The sequence below is a fragment of the Saccostrea cucullata genome, unplaced genomic scaffold (genome assembly GCF_032062105.1).
Source record: "Saccostrea cucullata isolate Sc308-1 unplaced genomic scaffold, CSIRO_AGI_Scuc_v1 ctg8, whole genome shotgun sequence".
Taxonomy (NCBI): domain Eukaryota; kingdom Metazoa; phylum Mollusca; class Bivalvia; order Ostreida; family Ostreidae; genus Saccostrea; species Saccostrea cuccullata.
This window is the reverse complement of record NW_026940997.1, coordinates 222,163-243,040: the sequence shown is the minus strand read 5'-3', so window position 1 is coordinate 243,040 and position 20,878 is coordinate 222,163. Positions and strand designations below refer to the sequence as shown.

At 31.6% G+C, this 20,878-nt stretch overlaps 2 protein-coding genes across 3 annotated transcripts; one reads left to right on the top strand and one right to left on the bottom strand.

Moving 5' to 3' along the window:
• Positions 1-1,175: 1,175 nt before the first annotated feature.
• On the top strand, positions 1,176-12,127 carry LOC134256824 (GDP-D-glucose phosphorylase 1-like). The gene is made up of 10 exons (XM_062739488.1): positions 1,176-1,281; positions 6,536-6,623; positions 7,363-7,479; positions 7,688-7,855; positions 8,278-8,423; positions 8,873-8,975; positions 9,881-9,981; positions 10,105-10,244; positions 10,432-10,497; positions 11,163-12,127. The coding sequence occupies exons 2-10, from the start codon at positions 6,543-6,545 to the stop codon at positions 11,279-11,281; spliced, it is 1,041 nt and encodes a 346-aa protein (XP_062595472.1). The 5' UTR covers positions 1,176-1,281; positions 6,536-6,542; the 3' UTR covers positions 11,282-12,127.
• A 2,919-nt stretch (positions 12,128-15,046) lies between these two features.
• LOC134256809 (BRISC and BRCA1-A complex member 2-like) lies at positions 15,047-20,671 on the bottom strand. 2 transcript variants are annotated; one of them, XM_062739467.1, is made up of 11 exons: positions 20,511-20,671; positions 20,290-20,366; positions 19,723-19,814; positions 19,153-19,344; positions 18,488-18,562; positions 17,337-17,437; positions 16,898-16,997; positions 16,714-16,784; positions 15,969-16,051; positions 15,484-15,634; positions 15,047-15,219 (listed from the first exon to the last, which is right to left on the bottom strand). In XM_062739467.1, the coding sequence occupies exons 1-11, from the start codon at positions 20,621-20,623 to the stop codon at positions 15,156-15,158; spliced, it is 1,119 nt and encodes a 372-aa protein (XP_062595451.1). In that variant the 5' UTR covers positions 20,624-20,671; the 3' UTR covers positions 15,047-15,155. The 2 variants fall into 2 exon arrangements, with proteins under 2 accessions (XP_062595451.1, XP_062595452.1); XM_062739468.1 differs by having other exon boundaries at positions 18,488-18,559.
• Positions 20,672-20,878: the final 207 nt, after the last annotated feature.

Below are 20,878 nucleotides of genomic sequence, written 5' to 3'. Positions count from 1 at the left end.
CAACATTAATCTATATTTCACATCTTCACACCATAGTTAACGCGATAATTTATGTTTCACAACTGTAAACTATACTTAACACCGAAAACAATCATTTGCAATTGCAAAACATAGATTATCTGATAAATACAGTTTCACGATTTGTAAACTATAGTTTACAAACCGTTAACTATGGTCAACGATCTGATAAATATAGTTTCACAATTTGTGAATCTATGATTAACAACCCTTAACTATAGTTTATGATTGTAAACTATAGTTTACAAACGTGAATCTATTTTTATCAACAAAATCTATTGTTAACGCTTTATTCAGACATAAACTTAGATTAACATTCATAAACTATAGTTAACGACCGTTAAATATCGTTTTACAGATGAAAACTATACTTAACGAATCGTTAAATATAGTTTAATATGGTTTGTAAACTATAGTTTACAGTCGATAAACCTATTATAGTTTATCAATTGTGAAACTAGGTTTATCTCATTTTTGTGAATTTGGCGTGCCATACTCATGGTCTTAATGGTTATCATAACGATGTACATGTGTTACTCATTTACAGAAATTGTCTCGTCTTATACAGTATTCAAACTTTACAGTACCTTTTATCACATCAATGTTTCCTCAGCCCTGCCATCACAGAATTTTTAGCTTTCATTGAGCTCAGTCTCGAATTGTTTTCTCGAATATTCTCATCATTATTGATGCCATTCGCACAACCATGAAATATACCATGTCGCTTGTATCAACAGTCTTGTATTTCTATCAAATTCATTCAGAATGTGTTGAATTACAGCCATAACATGCATAAGACACGAAACTTCTCTCCGTTTCCAATGACGCATGGAAGCCGCCATTGCAACTTGGTGTAAACTACGCTTGAAAAAATAATCCGGATTTAATCGGATTGAAAATAATAAACCGTTACTTGCCGCTCTAAAAAATAAATAGAACGATTGTTATTTTCCTTTATTTTAATCAATAAACTTATACACACCATTTAGTTTGAATTTTTTGAAAACCGAATTACTCGCGCAAGCCAATTTTCCAGATTTTGGAAAAAGTTTGGAAAGCCTGTGGCAGTGGCATTATTCGTAGGGAAAGTAGTCCCGGAGAATTGACGCTGTATGGAGTTTGATTTTCTTAATCTTGTATACGTTTTTTACAACGAATAATTCACTTGATTTCAAAAACATTTTTCTGGTGAAGATTATATTTTGTTGGCAAGTTTTGGCAACGTGAACCTGGACGTCTTACTTGAATTTCAGCGTTTTACATGTAAGGAAAGAAGCAAAAATAATCAGGGACCTATATAGATAGTTTTCGATTGACCAAGAGTTACTTCCCGTTGGCCGCCATACTGGAGGTCCAAATGCTCATATTCCTAGATTGTTCAACCAATTTAACATTTTTATATTTGCTATGTTGAATTAGAAATCATTATTTTTCTGAAGTATATAAATTTTTGGAAGCCTCCTTTATTTAAAAAAAATTATTTGATAAAGATTTTCCACCAAATACTTCTGCTATATTTTCTTAAACTTAGTAAGACAAAGAGGGAAAATCACTGAGTCGACCTCCAATATGGCGGCCAACGGGAGGTAACTTTCGCTAAATTCAGGCCTATCGAAAACTATCTATACTAAGTATTTACTTGTATTGAACGATAAATATTATGTTAAAAAGTACGTAAGGGTTGCCCGCAACCCTGTGTCTCGCCTGCTGTCGCTGTGGTTAGTAAGAAATGATTGTCTGATAAACTGAAGCATTTATTGACATTTCAGAAGGAATAACTCAAAAATACAATAATAAAGAAATGGAACAGCTGACTTAATATCTAATCCCTTGGCGATTATATTGGCATTTATATATATATACATATACCCTGTAAATTCACAAATTATTGTGATGTTTTTATTATTGCGAATATTGCAACGTGTTATGAGTCGCAATAATTTGAACTTGCATTTTGAAATCAAATCCACTGTATATGTATCAAGTCATTCATGCAGAAAATGTAGGTGAAGATTACCTAATTATGGTACTGATATTGTTGGTTACCCATGATGTGTAGACTGACAAATTATCATGCCACTATAAGTTATAGTTGCTGAGATATGGACCTCCACCATAAATTTATGCAAAGTCACTCATGCGGAAAAATGTAGGTCAAGATGACCTAATTCTGGTACAGGCGTTTGTGGTTACCCATGATGTATCCACTGACAAATTATCATGCCACTATAAGTTATAGTTGCTGAGATATGGACCTCCACCATAAATTTATGCAAAGTCACTCATGCGGAAAAATGTAGGTCAAGATGACCTAATTCTGTATGTACAGGCGTTTGTGGTTACCCATGATGTATCCACTGACTAACTATCATGCCACTATAAGTTATAGTTGCTGAAATATGAACCTCCATTATCAATTTAACCAAAGTCATTCATGCAGAAAAATGTAGGTCAAAATGACCTAATTCTGGTACTGATGTTGTTGGTTACTTATAACCTGTACAATGACAAATCATCATGCCATTATAAGTTATAGATGCTGAGATATGGACCTCCACCAAAAATTTAACCAAAGTCACTCATGCAGAAAAATGTAGGTCAAGATGACCTAATTCTGGTACTGACGTTTGTGGTTACCCATGATGTATCCACTGACTAATTATCATATCCCTATAACTTATAGTTGCTGGAATATAGGTCTTCACCATAAATTATCATGAAAAAACTAAGTCCAACTTAAGGAAAAAATACGGAAAAATTTGAATTTTTTTTTTCAAAATCATACTTGGGATATAAATTTTTATCCATACTGAATATTGTGTCCAAATTTCAAGAAGACTGAATAAAATTTGAGAAAGTTATTGCAGTTTATAAAACTTTGACATTTGGGTTAACCAAAAGTTGGACGCCGACGACGACGACGACGGAATCTATGGTCGCTATGTCTCGCTTCGCGACATTCGTCGCAGGCGAGACAAAAATGAATGTATCAATGAATGTAGGGCACCAAACTTTTCTCTTTCCAAAAGCACCCCAAACAATTTCAATTTCAATTATGCACCTTTTTGGTTAAACACATCCGTTATTTGCCAGTTTGGTAACTGCTACACTAAAGGGCAGTGTTATTCTTTTTAGTAATACAAAACATTACTATAATATGTTTTACGGTGTGACCGATGGGGCAAGCAGGGTTGTACCATCAATAACACACTTGAAATATTGATCAGCCACTTCAAACATCAAGTAGCACGAGACATCTTGACTAGCTGTCACATCCCACAATATAACAGAGCTCGTCGTTGATAGATGGAACGTTCTATTGTTAAAATGATTAATCTCCTACAGACCTGATTTAACGATAGAATTCATTCCATGTATTGCCTATGTTTCAAAATAAACATGCGCAATAACTCGAACTCAGTGCATTTAGTAACAACAATCCAGAGAGTTCTGAATGTCAACATGGCATGTAACTTTGAAGCTTGAGAAAAAATGTTCAAGTTGAGAAAATAAGTTTGATTTTGTCTTTATATGGATTATTGTTTAGGATAAAATGCACATACCATCACAGAAAGGTTTGCTTTGATTCATTTCATAGTTAATTTTAATGCAACCCCTTTTGTATTCTTCAAAATCATTTCTGAGTGGATCTGCTCAGATTTGCTACATTTGCAACAATACTGACATATTCTAACTGTAGTGAGGGCTTGTACTAGAGTTGGGTATTGCGAAGGAAATCCATATTGCGATATATTGCAATATTTTACTTTGAATATTGCAATATATTGCAATATATTGTAGATTAATTATCAATAATAAATTTGAGTAGAATGTTTGAAATGCTGTCAAGTTCAAAGACTATTTGATTTTATCTTTAAGTTCAAAAGGGGGAGGAGGGATAAGACATTGATTGCACACCAAATTAACACTTTACTTTTAATCAAATTCCAGGTAAAATAGTAAAACAAGATGAACTCTCTTGGAGAATTTTCACATTGAAATAAAATTTTTTACAGATTATATAATCTTTTTTCATTGAATTCTTTTTTTTTGGGGGGGGGGTGTTAATGAAGTAGCATAAAATGTTATTAAAGATTAAAACAATATACATATTAGGCCTATATGAAAATAATTTTATTGTGGTTACAAAATAAAATTTAAAAAAACAGAAAGAAATTGTGACCTGTTTTCGTGCGTTTTGGTAATTTAGTCTGACCCGACCTAATTTCACATCAAGACGTACAATCAGGAAATGGCCTGTTTTAATATGTACATGCTCCTGCTATAGCATAAGGTGTTTAAAATGGCATGAAAGGTATTAAAAATAATTAAAACATCACTGCTACAAGTGAAAACATGGATGACCATTTACTTGTAATATGTACATGTATATTGAACTTGACATTTCACCGCGATGTCGATCGTGTAGATTCAATGCGAGATTTTGAGAACCGCAATGCATATGGTATACACCCTGTAAAAATGTTTTATATATTCTCTTTCTTATAAATTTTATTTTAAAGTCTTATTAATTGGTAATTTTATTTCAAAGTAAGATATTCAAAACTGCAACAGTGAATTAAAAGCTTCCACCCCCCTCTCTAGCTCTCCTCTCTCTTTCTCTCTACCGAACGAAACTGACGAAGAATTCTTTCAACGAGAAAGAAAAAGACTTAGAAGTTTCCAGTTTTATTTTAACAGTTTCAACAATAAAGGAGGTTTTTATATATTTTTATAAATATCGTGAAATACCGGTATCTGATTTTCATATCGCGATATATTATCGTGGTGGATAATACCGCAATATACCGATATACCGGTAATATTGCACACCCCTAGCTTGTACCAAGACACAGTAAAATTATTCTAACTAGAAACTATAGACCTTATGCAATTTTTGACGAATGACATCATAGAGTATTTTCTTGTTGCTTTTAAGATTTTTACAAACCAAAAGTCTTTTATTTTTTATATAATTTATTTATTTGCCATTATCGCATGAAATCCTGGTAGCCAAGAAATTCTGGGAAGGTTTCACTCAAAAATTTGCTTGACATATGTACAGATTTCACTCTTTAATTCTGTACATATTCTTTAATCATCCTCTACATTTTATTCCCAACTAAAGGTGAAACGATTACACGTGTAAACAGTTTCAATCAAATGCTCTAAAAGTTTACAAATTGAGTAAACATTTACACGAAGGTCAATATCAATGTCTATCAGAAAAAAAAAACTTTCATCCAAACAAGTTGTTTTATTTCATATTTACCAAAGAAAACACATTCTGTGTCTGTTACAAACATTTTTTTTCTGTTATAATCAATTCCAGAAACGTAATATTAAACAAAAACTAGCGATGTATTATTTTATTTTTCCAAGTAAATGTTCTAAAATAAATAAGCTTTGTTGTTGCTTTTTATTGATAAGAAAATAAAAAGTATCGTACTTATACCGCTATAATGTTGAATATAGAGTTTTGAAAAATTAAACGAAAACCGGAACCCTCAATGTTATTGTGTTATATTTTTATATTACTATCTCATTTAAGTTTTTGACACTTCCTACTCTTTCGTTATAAAAACCACAAATAAACAGTAATGACAACTCATACTTACATTATAGTGAAAGAATGGTTTATTAAATAAGTGTTCATGAGTAAGTAGCCATAAAAATTCAACACATAAAATTCTCCTGTTTAAACGGTACCGTTTTGTTTACTGCTGTTTGTTTAAATGTTTACAAAATTCAGTAAACGTTTCACCCTTACTCCCAACCCTTTAATATACTGGAAACGTGGAAATTTTGATGATGTGCTAATTTTGACTATATTGACGATTTTTCTTTTCTCGTCAAAATTTACACTCGTCAAACTTCACATCATATATATAGCATTACAACAGACATTGACCATTGTACAACATTACCGCTGAATTTTCTAGGCTTTCACCTATTAAAACTAGATCAAGGTTACTGTCATTTCTTTTGTGATTAGTTATAAAACATAATGATATATAATCAATTTTTTAAAAACATTGAATTTAAATAGAGTATCAAATATTGCATACATAACTAAGTGTAATTATCATGCTGTGCTTGACCTAGTTTGTCACCTCAGGCTTATAAAAAATGAAAACAAATTACAATACTGCAATTTTTTTAATCAAATCTTACAAACTTTGATGATTTGTACAATCTTACACACTGTAGATGGTCTGTACTAAAATTAAATTTTAGTGATTCTGACGCTGCCTTTGTATCCCCGTAAATTCAAGGATACATAACTCTTGATTAAATATTTCGTCAAAATTAACACTCGTCAATTTTCGTAAACAAAAATCGTCAATTTTTCAACTCGTCAATATAACCTCATTTACAGTAGTTGTCTGTACAGACTAATAAACTCACTGGTTTCGAATTTTTTGTTGGATGGCATATAGATAATGTATCTATTGTGTATACATGTATATAGAGTACATACACAAATCAGATAATTTGATTTCTTTTTTTTGTCTAGATATGTGATGGCAGAGAGCTTTTTATACAGGGAAGGTGATCTGACTGGTGTCTCATCATCAGAGAGAAATGGTCATCATTCCAGTAAGGTAAGTTATCCAGCAGCTTAAAAATTAATTTTATTTTTTCAAAGGTTTTCAACAAAACTTTTTGAATAGAATTTTGTTGCTAGGGAAGAACAAACATGTATTTATAGATACAGGGTAACCCATTTCTCAATGTTTTCTGAGCTTTAATATCTTTTATTTCTTGACAACTAGATGACAAACTATTGGCAAGCTGAGCAATATATGTAGGTTCATCAGTGGTACATGTATTGTGAAATGGATGTCAAATGAGCCATGATTTTTAGGTTTTGGCAGGGAAAAATGAGTATACTTTAAATATCCATAGAATGCAGAGTCTATGCCCTGTAAAATCTTCAGAATTGTCTTTTTTACCCCAGAACATTTACTTGTATCAGATACCGGTAACCTGTTTGCTTATGCTGAGCTACTTTGAAATCAATGTCCTATGGATCTGAATTTCATGCCTCTGCAGTCTCAGAGTGAGGGCAACTGAAAATCTTCACTCGTAGACAATACTAGATATCTAGCTGGTAAACTGTCCTTATTTTTTTTTAACCTTTAAAGATATTCATATACTGTATTAAAGATTCTGGCTATATGGTTGATACTCATGGCTTTCAAAAAGCATGTTCTGTTTTAGTGGTCAGGGGAGTAGTTTTCGTTTTCTAACTTTTCTTACTCTCTATTCATAAGCTGGTAGTGAATATCAATCATGAGTTTTGAAAATTGTAGGCTTTTATAAAACATTTTAATTTTACAGTTTGATACTCTTCTGCGCCAAAAATGGGATCAAGCGATGAAAGATGGTCATTTCCGATATCAACTTGACAAAGTAGAGACTAAAATTATTCCAGGAAAAAAGAAATATGTTGCACAGGTAATAAGAAGAAAAAAATTCTACGATTGCAGTATATATATTTGCATATTTGTATGGCCCAAAAAAATAAAACAGGATGTTTTAATTTTTATGTTAAAAATTTGAATGAAATTAATTAGAATGAAATGACTTCAAACAAAAACTTGAACAAAAATGTTGAAAAATTTGAAAATTTCATTTTTTATATCCAAGCATATTTTTTTTTCAGTTGAATGTGAAAAGAGCCACAGAAAGAAGGAAACCACAGGAAATCACAATTGTCAACCAAAAGTTTGACCCAAAACAGTTCAACTTCACCAAGATCAAATCAGAGGAAGTTTTATTTGAACTTGAAAAAGAGGAAACAAATGTATTATGTAATGGAGAAACCAAAAAGGTAGAACTGTTTATTACCGTTAACAGAGAAAGATGGGATCAATGACATTTAAAGCTACAGAGATCCTTTTGTCATTTCAATTTTTAAATTGTATATAGCTCATTGACTGTGCCCCAGCACATTTTTCTTCAAGACTTTATTTTTAAATTTAAAAGTAATAACAAATACTGATTTTTACAACCATAATTTTTTTTTCATTAAAAAATCCTTAATATCCTTATAACTCAAAAAATTAAGGATTAATAATTTAAGTACAGTGTATTGTTTTTTAAATGCATAAATTGACACATCATTTATCAAAAGAAAGGCCCATTAAATTACATTTTGGAGTGGCGTACCTCATTAAGCACTGTTACATTTGGTTTGCTTAGATTTACATTTGTAATGAAAATTAAAATAAGCGGTACATTTATTAATTTCAGAGACGTACTCTGGTGATAATCAACGTGAGCCCTCTGGAGTATGGACATATCCTTATTGTTCCTGACTGTGACGCTTTTTACCCTCAAATTCTCACTCAGTTTGCCATTAAAACAGGACTAGAGTGTATGTTGCTGAGCAGTCATAGGTAGGTATGCACTTTATTGTTGAAGGAAATGTGCTACATGTACTTTACATTTACTCTCAAAAAATATGGTAATGTTAAGAGAAAGGTGTTTTAAGAGTCTTTCCCCTTTCTTAATCAATGACTATTTGGAACATTTCACTTAATAGCATGAGATTAAAATTATTTCGATATGTTTACTAAGTTGTGAATTACCACTTGTGATTACATTTAACCAAAAAGTAATGGCAATGGTTTCTTGCAACTTCAAACTTTTATGATTACTTTTTGTAATTTCTCAAAACATATTTTAGAAAACATGGAACTATGAAATTTAAATATTTATAGGCTAGTTTCAACTACATTTTGTGTCAAAGATCGTCTTGATGTGTTTTTAAGATGGTGTACATCAAATCAATCAGAAAACTGATCGTTTTTCAAATGTTAGCCTATCTTTAAATTTCCCTTTGCAGAGGATTCAAAGTTGGATTTAACAGTTTGTGTGCTTTTGCTTCTGTCAATCATCTACACCTTCATGCTTACTACCTAGAGTATGATTTATTTGTGGAAAATTGTGTGAGTATATACATGTATAGTAAAATGTGGAGGAAAAAATTATAAATAAATATTGAAAAAAAAAATGAAAATATAAGTATTAGTGTTATTGTATTATATTTGTCGTGTACGATATTTGGTGGAAATTTATTTTTCAGAAAGTTAACCTAGATTTGATTAAGCATTATCTGAATGTGCTAGATGTACCGGTAAATGCTTAATATTCAAGACACTTTGCAATGTATTTGATTTGGTGGATTCTGCTTTCTGCCAAAATCGCAAAATAAAATACATCGCCAAATGTAGAGCCTCGTATATATAGTATATATATATATATGTGTCTACTAACAAGAGAACCTAAATAGGCGTGATCGCGAAAATTAATCGTCGCGAACTAGTTTACCCTTGGTAAATCGCAAAATAAAGTCGTCGTGAATAAGAGTTGGTTTACAGTATATAGATAAAATATATATATTATATAAAATACATGGTTACTGTATTGAAATATAAGTGGCATTTGGGCGAGGGTAAGAAACTTGATAGAGAGCGAGGCTTGCCGAGTCATCCATCACCTTTACGATCCAAGTCCAAATATTGCTTATATTTCAAGACAATGACCATGTATTTTGTTTATCCTGAAAATTATATTCACATCTGACCTCCAAAAAGAGCTATTTTTACATCTGACATCCAATAAGAGCTATTTTCAATGTGTTTAAGGCATATATCTTTAGTTGAAACTAAGACACAATAGCTTAAACATTGCAATATACATGATGTCACAATGCTTTTAGAATGCTGGAATACATGCACAAAGCTTTAATAGGGCATTGGCTGAATATAACTAGGTTTATTAGGTTAACTTTATTACGTCAGTGCAAGGGGTAGTAGCAGGATAAAAATATATGAACACTTCTTTTCTGCAGCCTGTGACACATATAAAGGGACCTCTATATGAGCTGAATGCCATGCCATGTCCAGGGTTTGCCTTTCAGCTTTACAAAAATACCACAGAAGATTTATCTAGGTAAGGAAGTTAAGGAAGTACAATGGTATCAAAAGTAACAATAATTACAAACATTTCTCATCTTGTTATTCAATTTTCTTTGGAACAAATGTTTTGAATTTTTACATTTCATTTCTTTGAAAGAGATATTTATAAAGTCACCCAGTACCTATCTGACCATGAGATTGCCCACAACATGTTTCTGACATACGGGGAAAGTTTCGATTCCCAGTCCCCTGAACCTACAGTAAGGGTTTATCTGTGGCCACGCAAAAAGTTCATAGGTAAGCAGATTCTGGCAAACCCAATTCAATTTTTCTCATAATCCTATTTATAATTCCTGCAATATAATAATATTGATGTGTAAGCTGTTTTCCTTTTGTTTGTTACCACTAGTACATCTATGTGTATATGGTGCAAAGATATCTTAAATGCTAGAAACATCAAGTGTTAGTGTTTATTCATTTATAGGCATAAAAGAAGAGGCTGCTTTTAATGTAGCTGTTGTTGAATTGGGAGGACATCTACCAATCAAGGGTAATCTCCCTTACTGTTGTCTATATACTTAATACCAGGTTTATATATATATATATATATATATATATATTTATTTATTCAAAGGAACATAAATAATTTATAAAATAAATAACAACACTTATATAGGTAGGTACAGAAGCTCTCTCGTAAGTGCAGTGTAATATTATACAGTGGAGTCTCATTTATCCAGACACTGGTTCCTAGTCAATTTGTCCGGATATGTGAAGGGTCCGGATGTCTAAATTACTAGTTAAACAAGACAAAATAACGTTGAAAAATTCCGTTCCGATGAAAAGTCGTCTGGATACTGAAGCATCCAGATATCTGGCGTCCGGATATCTGAAGGTCCACTGTATACAGAATATACATTTCCAACTTTCCCTCTTGACAACTCATCCAATCTACACAACAAAAGCATATATTAATAAAAACAAAGGTAATATTTGTGAGGGTGGGTGGGTGGGTGGGAAAACATCTGACTGGACTGAGAAAGAACCTTCGAATGGCATTTAACTTTTACATATGCTAAATCAGACTGACACTCTTCCTACACACTAGATAAACATGTTTTCTATTGATACACGTGTTGTGATAACTTCAATAAATACATTATTTTTACTAATATTAATAAGTCAATGCCTCTTTAATGCCTGACTTTTTTACAGTTGAGGAGCTCTATGGAGGACTGACAGAAGATTCTATCAATGAAACCATAGAAACAGCCAAGCTGGAGGACCAGGAATATCAGTCGATAAAAGACGATGTCGCACAATTGTTCAGTTGATGTTTGTGACTCTAGGGATTCTATGACTTTTTACTGAATATTTATTTTCTTATAAAGGTTTTTAATTATTTTTGAACAAATATACATATTTAACTATGTCACACCATGACATGAATTTTTCCAGTATTTTATTTTAATCCAATATCATTATATATTGATATACTGTTATATATTGTATTCAATGAACTGAAATCTATATGGGACCAATATATCCGTTTGAAATTTTTTTCCCCAATCTACTCATTTTATCTACTTCAAGTTTTAAAAATGTGGTTCATAATAAAGGATGCAGAAAATATTTAGTTATTCAGTATTCAAAAAAATGATTAAAATATGATGCAATGGCAAATATTGTTCCATTTCATTCAAAATACATGTACATAGACTTAAGCAAGGATCATGATTAATAAGTACATGTATGTGCAAAATTACTTAAGTAAGAATCTCAGTGTTAACTAATAATGCTTGTTTGTGAGATTTTTTTTTTTTTTTTTTTACAAGTGATCAATCCAGTGCATATTTGCTTTTGTCAATTACAGGGTATGTAACCATTTTACAAAAGATTTTTCCATTACATGTACATGTATATTTTTGTTTTACTGTTTTGTATTTTCTGCTAACATATCATTTGTTATGGTTTTACACTTTATCAAATGTAAAAAGAAAGACATTAAATATTTTGTCTCAAAAGTGTTAGTAATATCCTTATACAACTGTACATGGGAGAAAGTGATACAGAACTTTAATAATATCATTGAGACTTGACTTGTTGATTATTCACAACATCAACAGTCGTCAGAAAAGTCTACTTGACTGTTCTTGATGTACTTTAATAATTTTAAATATTTAAAATATCGATTTTATGTATAAATTTTCAGCAAAGAACGAGGGCGCTTTTGATTGGCATTCGGCAGGAATCTGGGCATACTTGAAAAGTGAAAATTTTATCAAAATGTCACATGAAATTTGAACATTTTCTTTATTTATCGGGTTCCTGTGAAATGGGAAGAAAAATATTTTCCCGAAAATGAGTTTTGATTTGCTAGAAAATACATGTAACTTGAAAATTGGCTAGATCAGGCATTTCGTACAAAATGGTACATTTTTACACGTTTTTTTATAAAATTTCTATCTTTGGGTCTTCTCTCCATATTTTTGAAATGTTATTTATGTGCATTTCAATTCAAAGAAACAAACATACGTTTGTAAAAAATGGAGAGAAGACCCAGAGACCATAAAAAATTAAGTTTTTCCAAAAAAAAAATCCAGCTGTGTAAATGTGGTGCTTCCATGTCCTTTTTAAAATTCCTTCTGTGTGTAGCATTTTTGGAGAAACTTTCAAATTGACAGTGAAATTTTATCTCTATCAGAATAGTCTGTATGATATGCCAATGAGAATTCTTTATTTAATTTAGCAAAAGTCTTCTAATAAAAGTGAAGTCTCAAGTTTTGCCACGATTCCTATATTCCTTAACACTGAAACAAAACATTATTTTCATTTTGAGCTTACTTTCATTTAAACCATTTCTTTTTCTCTGGAAAAATATTTAGGCTTTGAGCCAAAAAAGTTAATTATGTGTAAGCTTTCTAACATAGATTCTAAATTGTTCAAATCGTGGCTCCCAGGGGGTTGGAAGGGGCAACCATAGGGAACAAAAGTTTTTACAATGAATTAAACAGTAATCATTAAAAATCTTCTTCTCAAAAACCATGGGCCAGAAAAGGTGAAACTTATTGTTGAAACTCCCCAAGATATTCAAAATTGTTCGAATCATGGCACTTGGGGGTAGGGTGGGTCAAAGATTTAAGCTGAAATATGTAATAGCAAGAGGCTTTTCATTATTGTATTTTTCAAAGTCCAAAATACAATAATGAAAAGCCTCTTGCTATTTTGGCTTAAAAGGGCAATGACTTTCATAACAAAAGAGCCATAAAATCAAGTAACATAACAAAAAAGTCATTATAAGCAGAGCAAAAATGAATTCAAAAAACCTGTGAATTATAAAAATTTTTAAGTGTAAGAGCCATGATTTTTGTAAAAAGGGTCAAATAACATAAAACTTGACCTAAGTCATCAAGATTGAACAACATACCAAAAATAAGCTCATTATTTAGGATTTACTTCATCTTAAAAATTTTGTGCATAAAATTTGAAATAAAGTGGAATGATTCAGGTGGCAAAAAAAAAAAAAAAACATTGGAAGTCAAAATAAAGAACAAGATAAAAGAAGCAGGATGTCAAAATTAAATTGTTTGGGTTTCAAAAATATAATGTTGCAGGTGTTGGACTTCTCAAAAGGAAAGAAATAATCAATTACATTTTCTTGATAGGGTTAGAAACCAGAAGTCTCTGTCGAGACTGACGCTCTACTGGTTTGTACTTATAGCAAATGAAGAGGAAAGTACTTAAGCAGTTGGAAATTGGAACTTTTCAACAGCAATAAATAGAATAATGATCCTTGATTAAGTCTCTTTATGTTCTTAGTGTAGTCTACTTGCATGCCGCATTATATTACATTGTATAATCAGACTAAAACTGTATTTGGAGTAGCATTTTGAGAGTATTTAACAGAAATTTTTATTATTGGTAACCATGGCAAAACCGTTCATTAAAGTGAAAAACTGATATACAGAATTATGTACCTTAGTGTAGTCAACTTGTGTGCCAAGTTATATTGAAATAAGACCAAAACTGTATGAGGTGTAGCATTTTGAAAGAATTTCACAGAAATTTCTATTTTAACTAACAACAGCAACACCGTTCATCGAAATCAAAAACCTATAAACAGAATTATGTATCTTAGTGTAGTCTACTTGTGTGCCAAGTTATATTGAAATCAGACCAAAACTGTAGGAGGTGTAGCATTTTGAAAGAATTTCACAGAAATTTCTATTTTTAGTAACAACAGCAACACCGTTCATCGAAATCAAAAACCGATACATAGAATTATGTATATTAGTGTAGTCTACTTGTGTGCCAAGTTATATTGAAATCAGACCAAAACTGTAGAAGTAGTAGCATTTTGAAAGAATTTCACAGAAATTTCTGTTTTTAGTAACCAAGGCAACACCATTCATCGAAATCAAAAACCGATACACAGAATTATGTATCTTAGTGTAGTCTACTTGTGTGCCAAGTTATATTGAAATCAGACCAAAACTGTAGGAGATGTAGCATTTTGAAAGAATTTCACAGAAATTTCTATTTTTAGTAACCATGGCAACACTGTTCATTGAAATCAAAAACCGATATACAGAATTATGTATCTTAGTGTAGTCTACTTGTGTGCCAAGTTATATTGAAATCAGACCAAAACTGTAGGAGAAGTAGCATTTTGAAAGAATTTCACAGAAATTTCTATTTTTAGTAACCACGGCAACACCGTTCAACGAAATCAAAAACCAATACACAGAATTATGTATCTTAGTGTAGTCTACTTGTGTGCCAAGTTATACTGAAATCAGACCAAAACTGTAGAAGTAGCATTTTGAAAGAATTTCACAGAAATTTCTATTTTTAGTAACCACGGCAACACCGTTCATCGAAATCAAAAACCAATACACAGAATTATGTATCTTAGTGTAGTCTACTTGTGTGCCAAGTTATATTGTAATCAGACCAAAACTGTAGGAGGAGTAGCATTTTGAAAAATTGTTTACAGACGGACAGACAGACAGACAGACGGACGATGGACGCATTACTATCGCATAAGCTCTTCTGGTCTCTGACCAGTAGAGCTAAAAATCATAACAAAATTTTTGAAATTATTTTTCACATTGTTTATTCATTGATCTTGCATGACTTAGATAAGACATAAACATGTTGACTAGACATGCAATTTTACAAGTAACAGAAAAGTATTTTTATTGCTCATTAAATTGACCCACTCATCACAGACTGCTTTTGGAAAGCTTGAATATTGTCCAAAATGTAGGTCCTGCAAGGAGAGAAAATATTTTATCACCTCGTTACTTGTATAAGTTGAAAGTTAAAAAATTTAATATCAAGTAGCATATAAAGAAATGTCCTTTAATCAATTGAAATTTTTCATTTGTAAATTTAAAAAAATATTAATTAAAATTAAACTTGTACATTTGTTCAGCTGAACACTTTTCCTACATTTGGATCAAATGAATCAGATAGAGAGTGATACAAGGTGTAGTCCTATTCCCTATATTTTTAACACTAATTGTTAACTTACTTGATTCTGGAGACCATCTCAGTTCCGCTCCACCTAGGACTGTATGGGTATCTGTCATGTATCTCAATATAAGGCTTGTCTTTAGACTCGTGATATATCGACTGGAAAGTCAGCACGGGAGCTTCTTGTGGAAATGACTGAGGTAACTCCACTGAAATATTAATTCTTGATAATTATGTCACTGTATAACTAGTAATTAATTTGGTGAATTTCATATCAAAAGTTTAAATAGAGGCATTTTTATTCAGGTAATTTTTTCATTTTAATACTCTGTATATTAAGTTTTGGAAATATCGGGGCTCTTTTTTTTTGGCAATTGTATTGTTCCATGAAAATAACCAACTTTTGCAGATTCCCAAACTACTAGATATTCCGTGTATTCAAACCTATACATGTATATTCAATCATTATTCATAATTTCAATTTATATTACTGTCATAACTACATGTATTACTAATGTTGATTGCAGTACAACAGTAACTCACCATACAAAATGAAGAAAAAATCATTCCACTCAAACAGTAATGAAATTTCTGAGAATCCCTCTGCATCAAATTCCAACACTGATCTAAAAAAGAAAATGATTCATCTGAAAAACAACCTTGGAAAAATAGCATGCTTATTATTACTTATGTAAATCAATATATTGATTCTACAAGCATCAAGGATTGAAAGCTTAACACCAGTCCTTCCCTCAAAATTCATGTCAGTGAAGAATGTCCTCTAATAGATTGGTGCACTTTTGCACAAGAGGGATACTAAATTTTATCAGATTAAAAGTACTTGTATTAAGTTTTTATACATTATCCCAAGCCACAAGTTACGAGTCCATTCTACATGTATTTCCACAGATCAGGAAATAGAGAGGATGAATAAGGATGATGCTTATTATGTTAAAAGTTTTTGGAAAAAAACATGTTTAATTTTTGGAGGTGTTTTTTTGAGGATCAACATGGTCCTGCATTATCTTCTGTGAAAACAAACTTTTGTACTTGCTGGATTGCAATGTGTGTGTGTATTTTTTTTTTATTGAATTATTTAGATAGAATGTTTTAAAGGCTGTGAATAAGGGTCTTCTCAGAACTGCCAGAAGTCTGCTTCATTAACAGTTTATTCTGGAATTTGAACAGTATCTTTACGTGGTGCTTTGAGGGCCCTTAAAATTGGTGTGTAAACCTGCAAAAGGGATGTGCACCTAAGGGGCAGAACTCTTTCTCATCAGCTTCTTACCTTCCAAATTGACTCAAAAAGGCAGCTATTAAATCTTTTCTTTTTTCAAACATCTGAATTGTTTTCTCCACCTGAAAAAATGAAATATGTAATTAATGAGATTATTTTTTCTTACAATGTCTAACACAAAACTTCGGTATAAATTCTGTAGGTGAGTAACTTTGCATGCTGAATATTCTCCTACCTTATTATGTAAAAGCTTGTAGACATTGGGTACATAATCTAACAAACAACCTCCATTGGGGAAGGTGGGTATCCTCAAGTTACTGGAGCCACCAAAAGCACTGTAAGGGAAAAGACTGTTGATTAATAATTGTAATTAAGACATTTTGATTTTCCTAAATTCTTTAACATGTACTTACACTTATATATTGTGCACATGTACATGTACATCCATGCATAACAAAATGTTTAAAAACATAGTGAAGTTTCAAAGAGCAATGATTTCCGATTTCAGTGGCAGTGTGAATAAAGTATTGGATAAATGGAAACTACCATACACAAATCTCCCACTCCCAAATAGTAAACATTTGTCACTGTGTGTAGTGTACTCATGGTACTCTAAGGAAAATGTCTGCTCTACACAGGACATTTTCCTTAAATGCTTATAAAGCTGTACCTACCGTTCTACTCTTGGTGATAAATATAACTGAGGAGTTACTCTAGAACTGTCTGGGGATGGAAATGATATCAGTAGAACTGCTGAATTTTCACCAGGATTATCCTACAATCATTAAACATTCACATAATACACAATGGAATACAAAAATAATGATTTGATTATCTCTCTGTTCACTCATATAAAACTTTGCTTTTAGGCCCAAAAAAATTAATGGATAGTTTCTCAGGCCAAAAAATTCAAAATTCAATGCGGCAGGCAGGCTTTTTTTTTTTTTTTTGAAACAGGTTTTGCACTTTTTTAAAAGTCATTTGTACAATAAAATGATAAAATAAATCTACTGATTCTTAATTTTTGTTTTCTGAAATTAATTATAATATGCATTCAACTTTAAATAATGTTATTTCAAACATTTATTTAAAAGTTAATTCATAAAATATTGTAAATAAAGAAGAAATATATTGTTTTTCTAATAAAAACGTCTATCTTAGCATCTATGAAAAGGGGAATAACTCAATTTTCTTTTTCAACTTGAAAAAATAGAAAATTGAGTTATTTCCCTTTTCAATATGTCAATAAAATTGATCAATGCGGCGGTTTTTGAACTGATGCGGCGGTGCCTGAGAAACTATTGATTATTTTTTTGGGGCCTTACCTGTACACTATTTATTTTCTTAAAAAAATCTAATAATTTAAAATCTTGTGATTAAAATGAACACAATCTCTTAATGTAAGCAAACCTTGTCGGGGCAAAATTTGACAAAAATACTGTAGACGTACTTTTTTCCGCGGGGTCATAATTCCGCGGAATCACAATTTCTGTTTAATCCACGGGTAGAAAATTACACGGATTTCTTAAACTGTTACTATATGCCTTACATTAATATTAAGTATGCTTTGACAAATTTCCATGGAAAATTTGTGACCGCATACATAGCGTAAAATAATACCACGCGGAAAAAAGTACTTCTACAGCAGTCTTTTAACTTGATAATTTTATAATTTATAAAAGAATGTGATATATTCCAGTTGGAATTATCTGTCTTATCACAGTACATGTACTGATGAAACTTAACACCAAAATTCAGTTTGGTTGCTGATGAACGAGAAAAAAGATATATTTCTGTTTACATTTTGCACATTAAAAATACTTACTTTTGTGAGGTATGGAGGAACATCTGAGAAATCTACAGGAAGTTTTATGAGAAAGTTTATCGGCCCAACTCGCTGCTGTAAAGCAAAGTACTTCGTTAATAGTCATGATATATAACAATGAATATAATACATGTACTCATCTTCGCTAGCCAAGGCTTTCTGATCCGAAATCTAGTCTGCAACATAGATTTCTGATCGGAAACCTTTGGCTAGTGAAGATGACATGTACTGTACATGCAGAATTTATATCAATAATCTATTTCTAAAAGGAAAATAATTTACATCTCTTTGACCTTTTGGATTGTATAAATATAGTACATTATTTGTACATATGTATAATTGTCTTCTTGAAGTATCTTTCAAAACCTTATTTGCTATTAAAACAAATTTAAGATATTATTTCAAAGTTATTTAATGTAATATATTCACCTGCAAATTTGATTAGGAAGAATAAAATTTTATAAGAAATATACAGTAAAACATGCTTACAGCAAACAGGCTTATCATAAATGGACACTTATCATACTAATAGCAAAGTGATTTCATTCCTTTGAGTTTCAAATATATTGTAAACTTAACGGATGTAAGGAGGAAGTAAAGTCTGCCATCCCTGGCACTTTATTAGAGTGTTTTACTGTATTTATCTCCAATAAATTCAATCTTACCTCTGATCTTTCTGAGTACACTTCAATAAGATCTCGAGATAACTCAGTGTGATCCAGTAAGGAGCTGTACTCAAACTGCAGTCTAGAATGGGCTTCTAATAATCTCTCCTGGAAAGCCTTGTAATGCTCCAGCAGTTCTTTGATGACCTCAATCAAACAGTAGGGATTATCTACATCCCAGTCCAATAAACTCTATAATATAAAAAAATCTGTCCTGCAATACTTTCTACAGAATTAAACTATGATTTGCTCTGAATTATATAAAAATATTAAGATGTACGAAAACATGTTAAAAAAAAAACAACTAAGTAAATCATTCTTACAGAAATCATTGAATAAATTCAAGTTGGGTATAAATTATTTCCTCCCATATAATCTGAGAAGACAGATGTGTCGCTCATTCTTCTGTTTATTTAATACTACATGTACTCCATTTATCTCAAAAATGTACAGATCTTATCTTTCAAAGTCATTTTCTGAATACAAATTGGAATCAGTATTTTTGCAACATGGCACTGAAAAATGAAATTAAGAGTTAGACAGTGAAGGAATTGCCATTTATCAATATACCTTGACATCTGCTACATTTGGACAAAAATCTGTTTCTTCAAAAATGAAGTCTGGAGGATCCTCTGGGCAGGAATTATCCAAAATGACTTCCCCTGTAGAGAGGTGACAACAGTATATATAAAATACATGGTTACTGTCTTGAAATATAAGCGATATTTGGGCGAGGGTAAGAAAACGTGATAGAGGGCGAGGCTTGCCGAGCCCTCTTACGTTTTCGACCCGAGTCCAAATATCGCTTATATTTCAAGACAGTTATCATGTATTTTGTTTATCCTGCAACATATTTCTGAAATTTTAAAGTCCAAAACTAGCTATTTTTGACAGATTTAGGCACATCTCTGCAGTTGAAACTATGACGCCATGGCGTAAACATTGCAGTATACGTGACGTCACAATGCTTTTAGAACGTCGGAATACATGCACGAGGCTTTATTAGGGCAGTGACCGGATAAAGCTTTGGTTTATTAGGTTACCTTTATTAGGTCAATGCAAGGGGTAGTTGCAGGATAAAAATTAATACAGTCATTAGAAAATAACTGGCAAGTGAGGTAAAAGAGGTCCACTTACATGTCAGTGTCTGGCCTGCGTAGGGTATATACACCTTAAAACGATCTCCACGGGGCCCCTTTTGTGTTGTGCAGCTTCTGCAATAGAAATCATAATAATTTCATGTCTTTCAATCACTGAATCAGTTGCAAAACTCTGTTTAATAAATACAGACTTTTTTTGGGGGGGTTGGGGGTTGGCTAACTTTCGTAAATTAAGTATTGGATTTCAGTTATTCCTACCCTGATTTCACATCATCGATTCTAATTATTCCATTGCATACACCAAATTTTCCCTCTACTATCAACGATTCAACGATTTTGTTGAATTCTGGCGAAATCTGCATTTTTCTCATCAACGAAATTGAACTTCCTCAAAAAATAAAAATTTGTAAAGTTTAAAATCGAAACGGAGCTCCAAAGACGTAAGCGAATTGAAACTTTCATTCTGGGATATTATTGCAACAAGTGTCCCATAAACGTTAAACAGTATTAAATTGGATTTATAAATGTGAATTTTTACTGACTGAATTTGATAGTATTTTCTTAGTTGTTAAGATATTTTAAAAACGTGTATCCGGCTTTTTAGCGCCTTCGTGTCCAATTTTGCA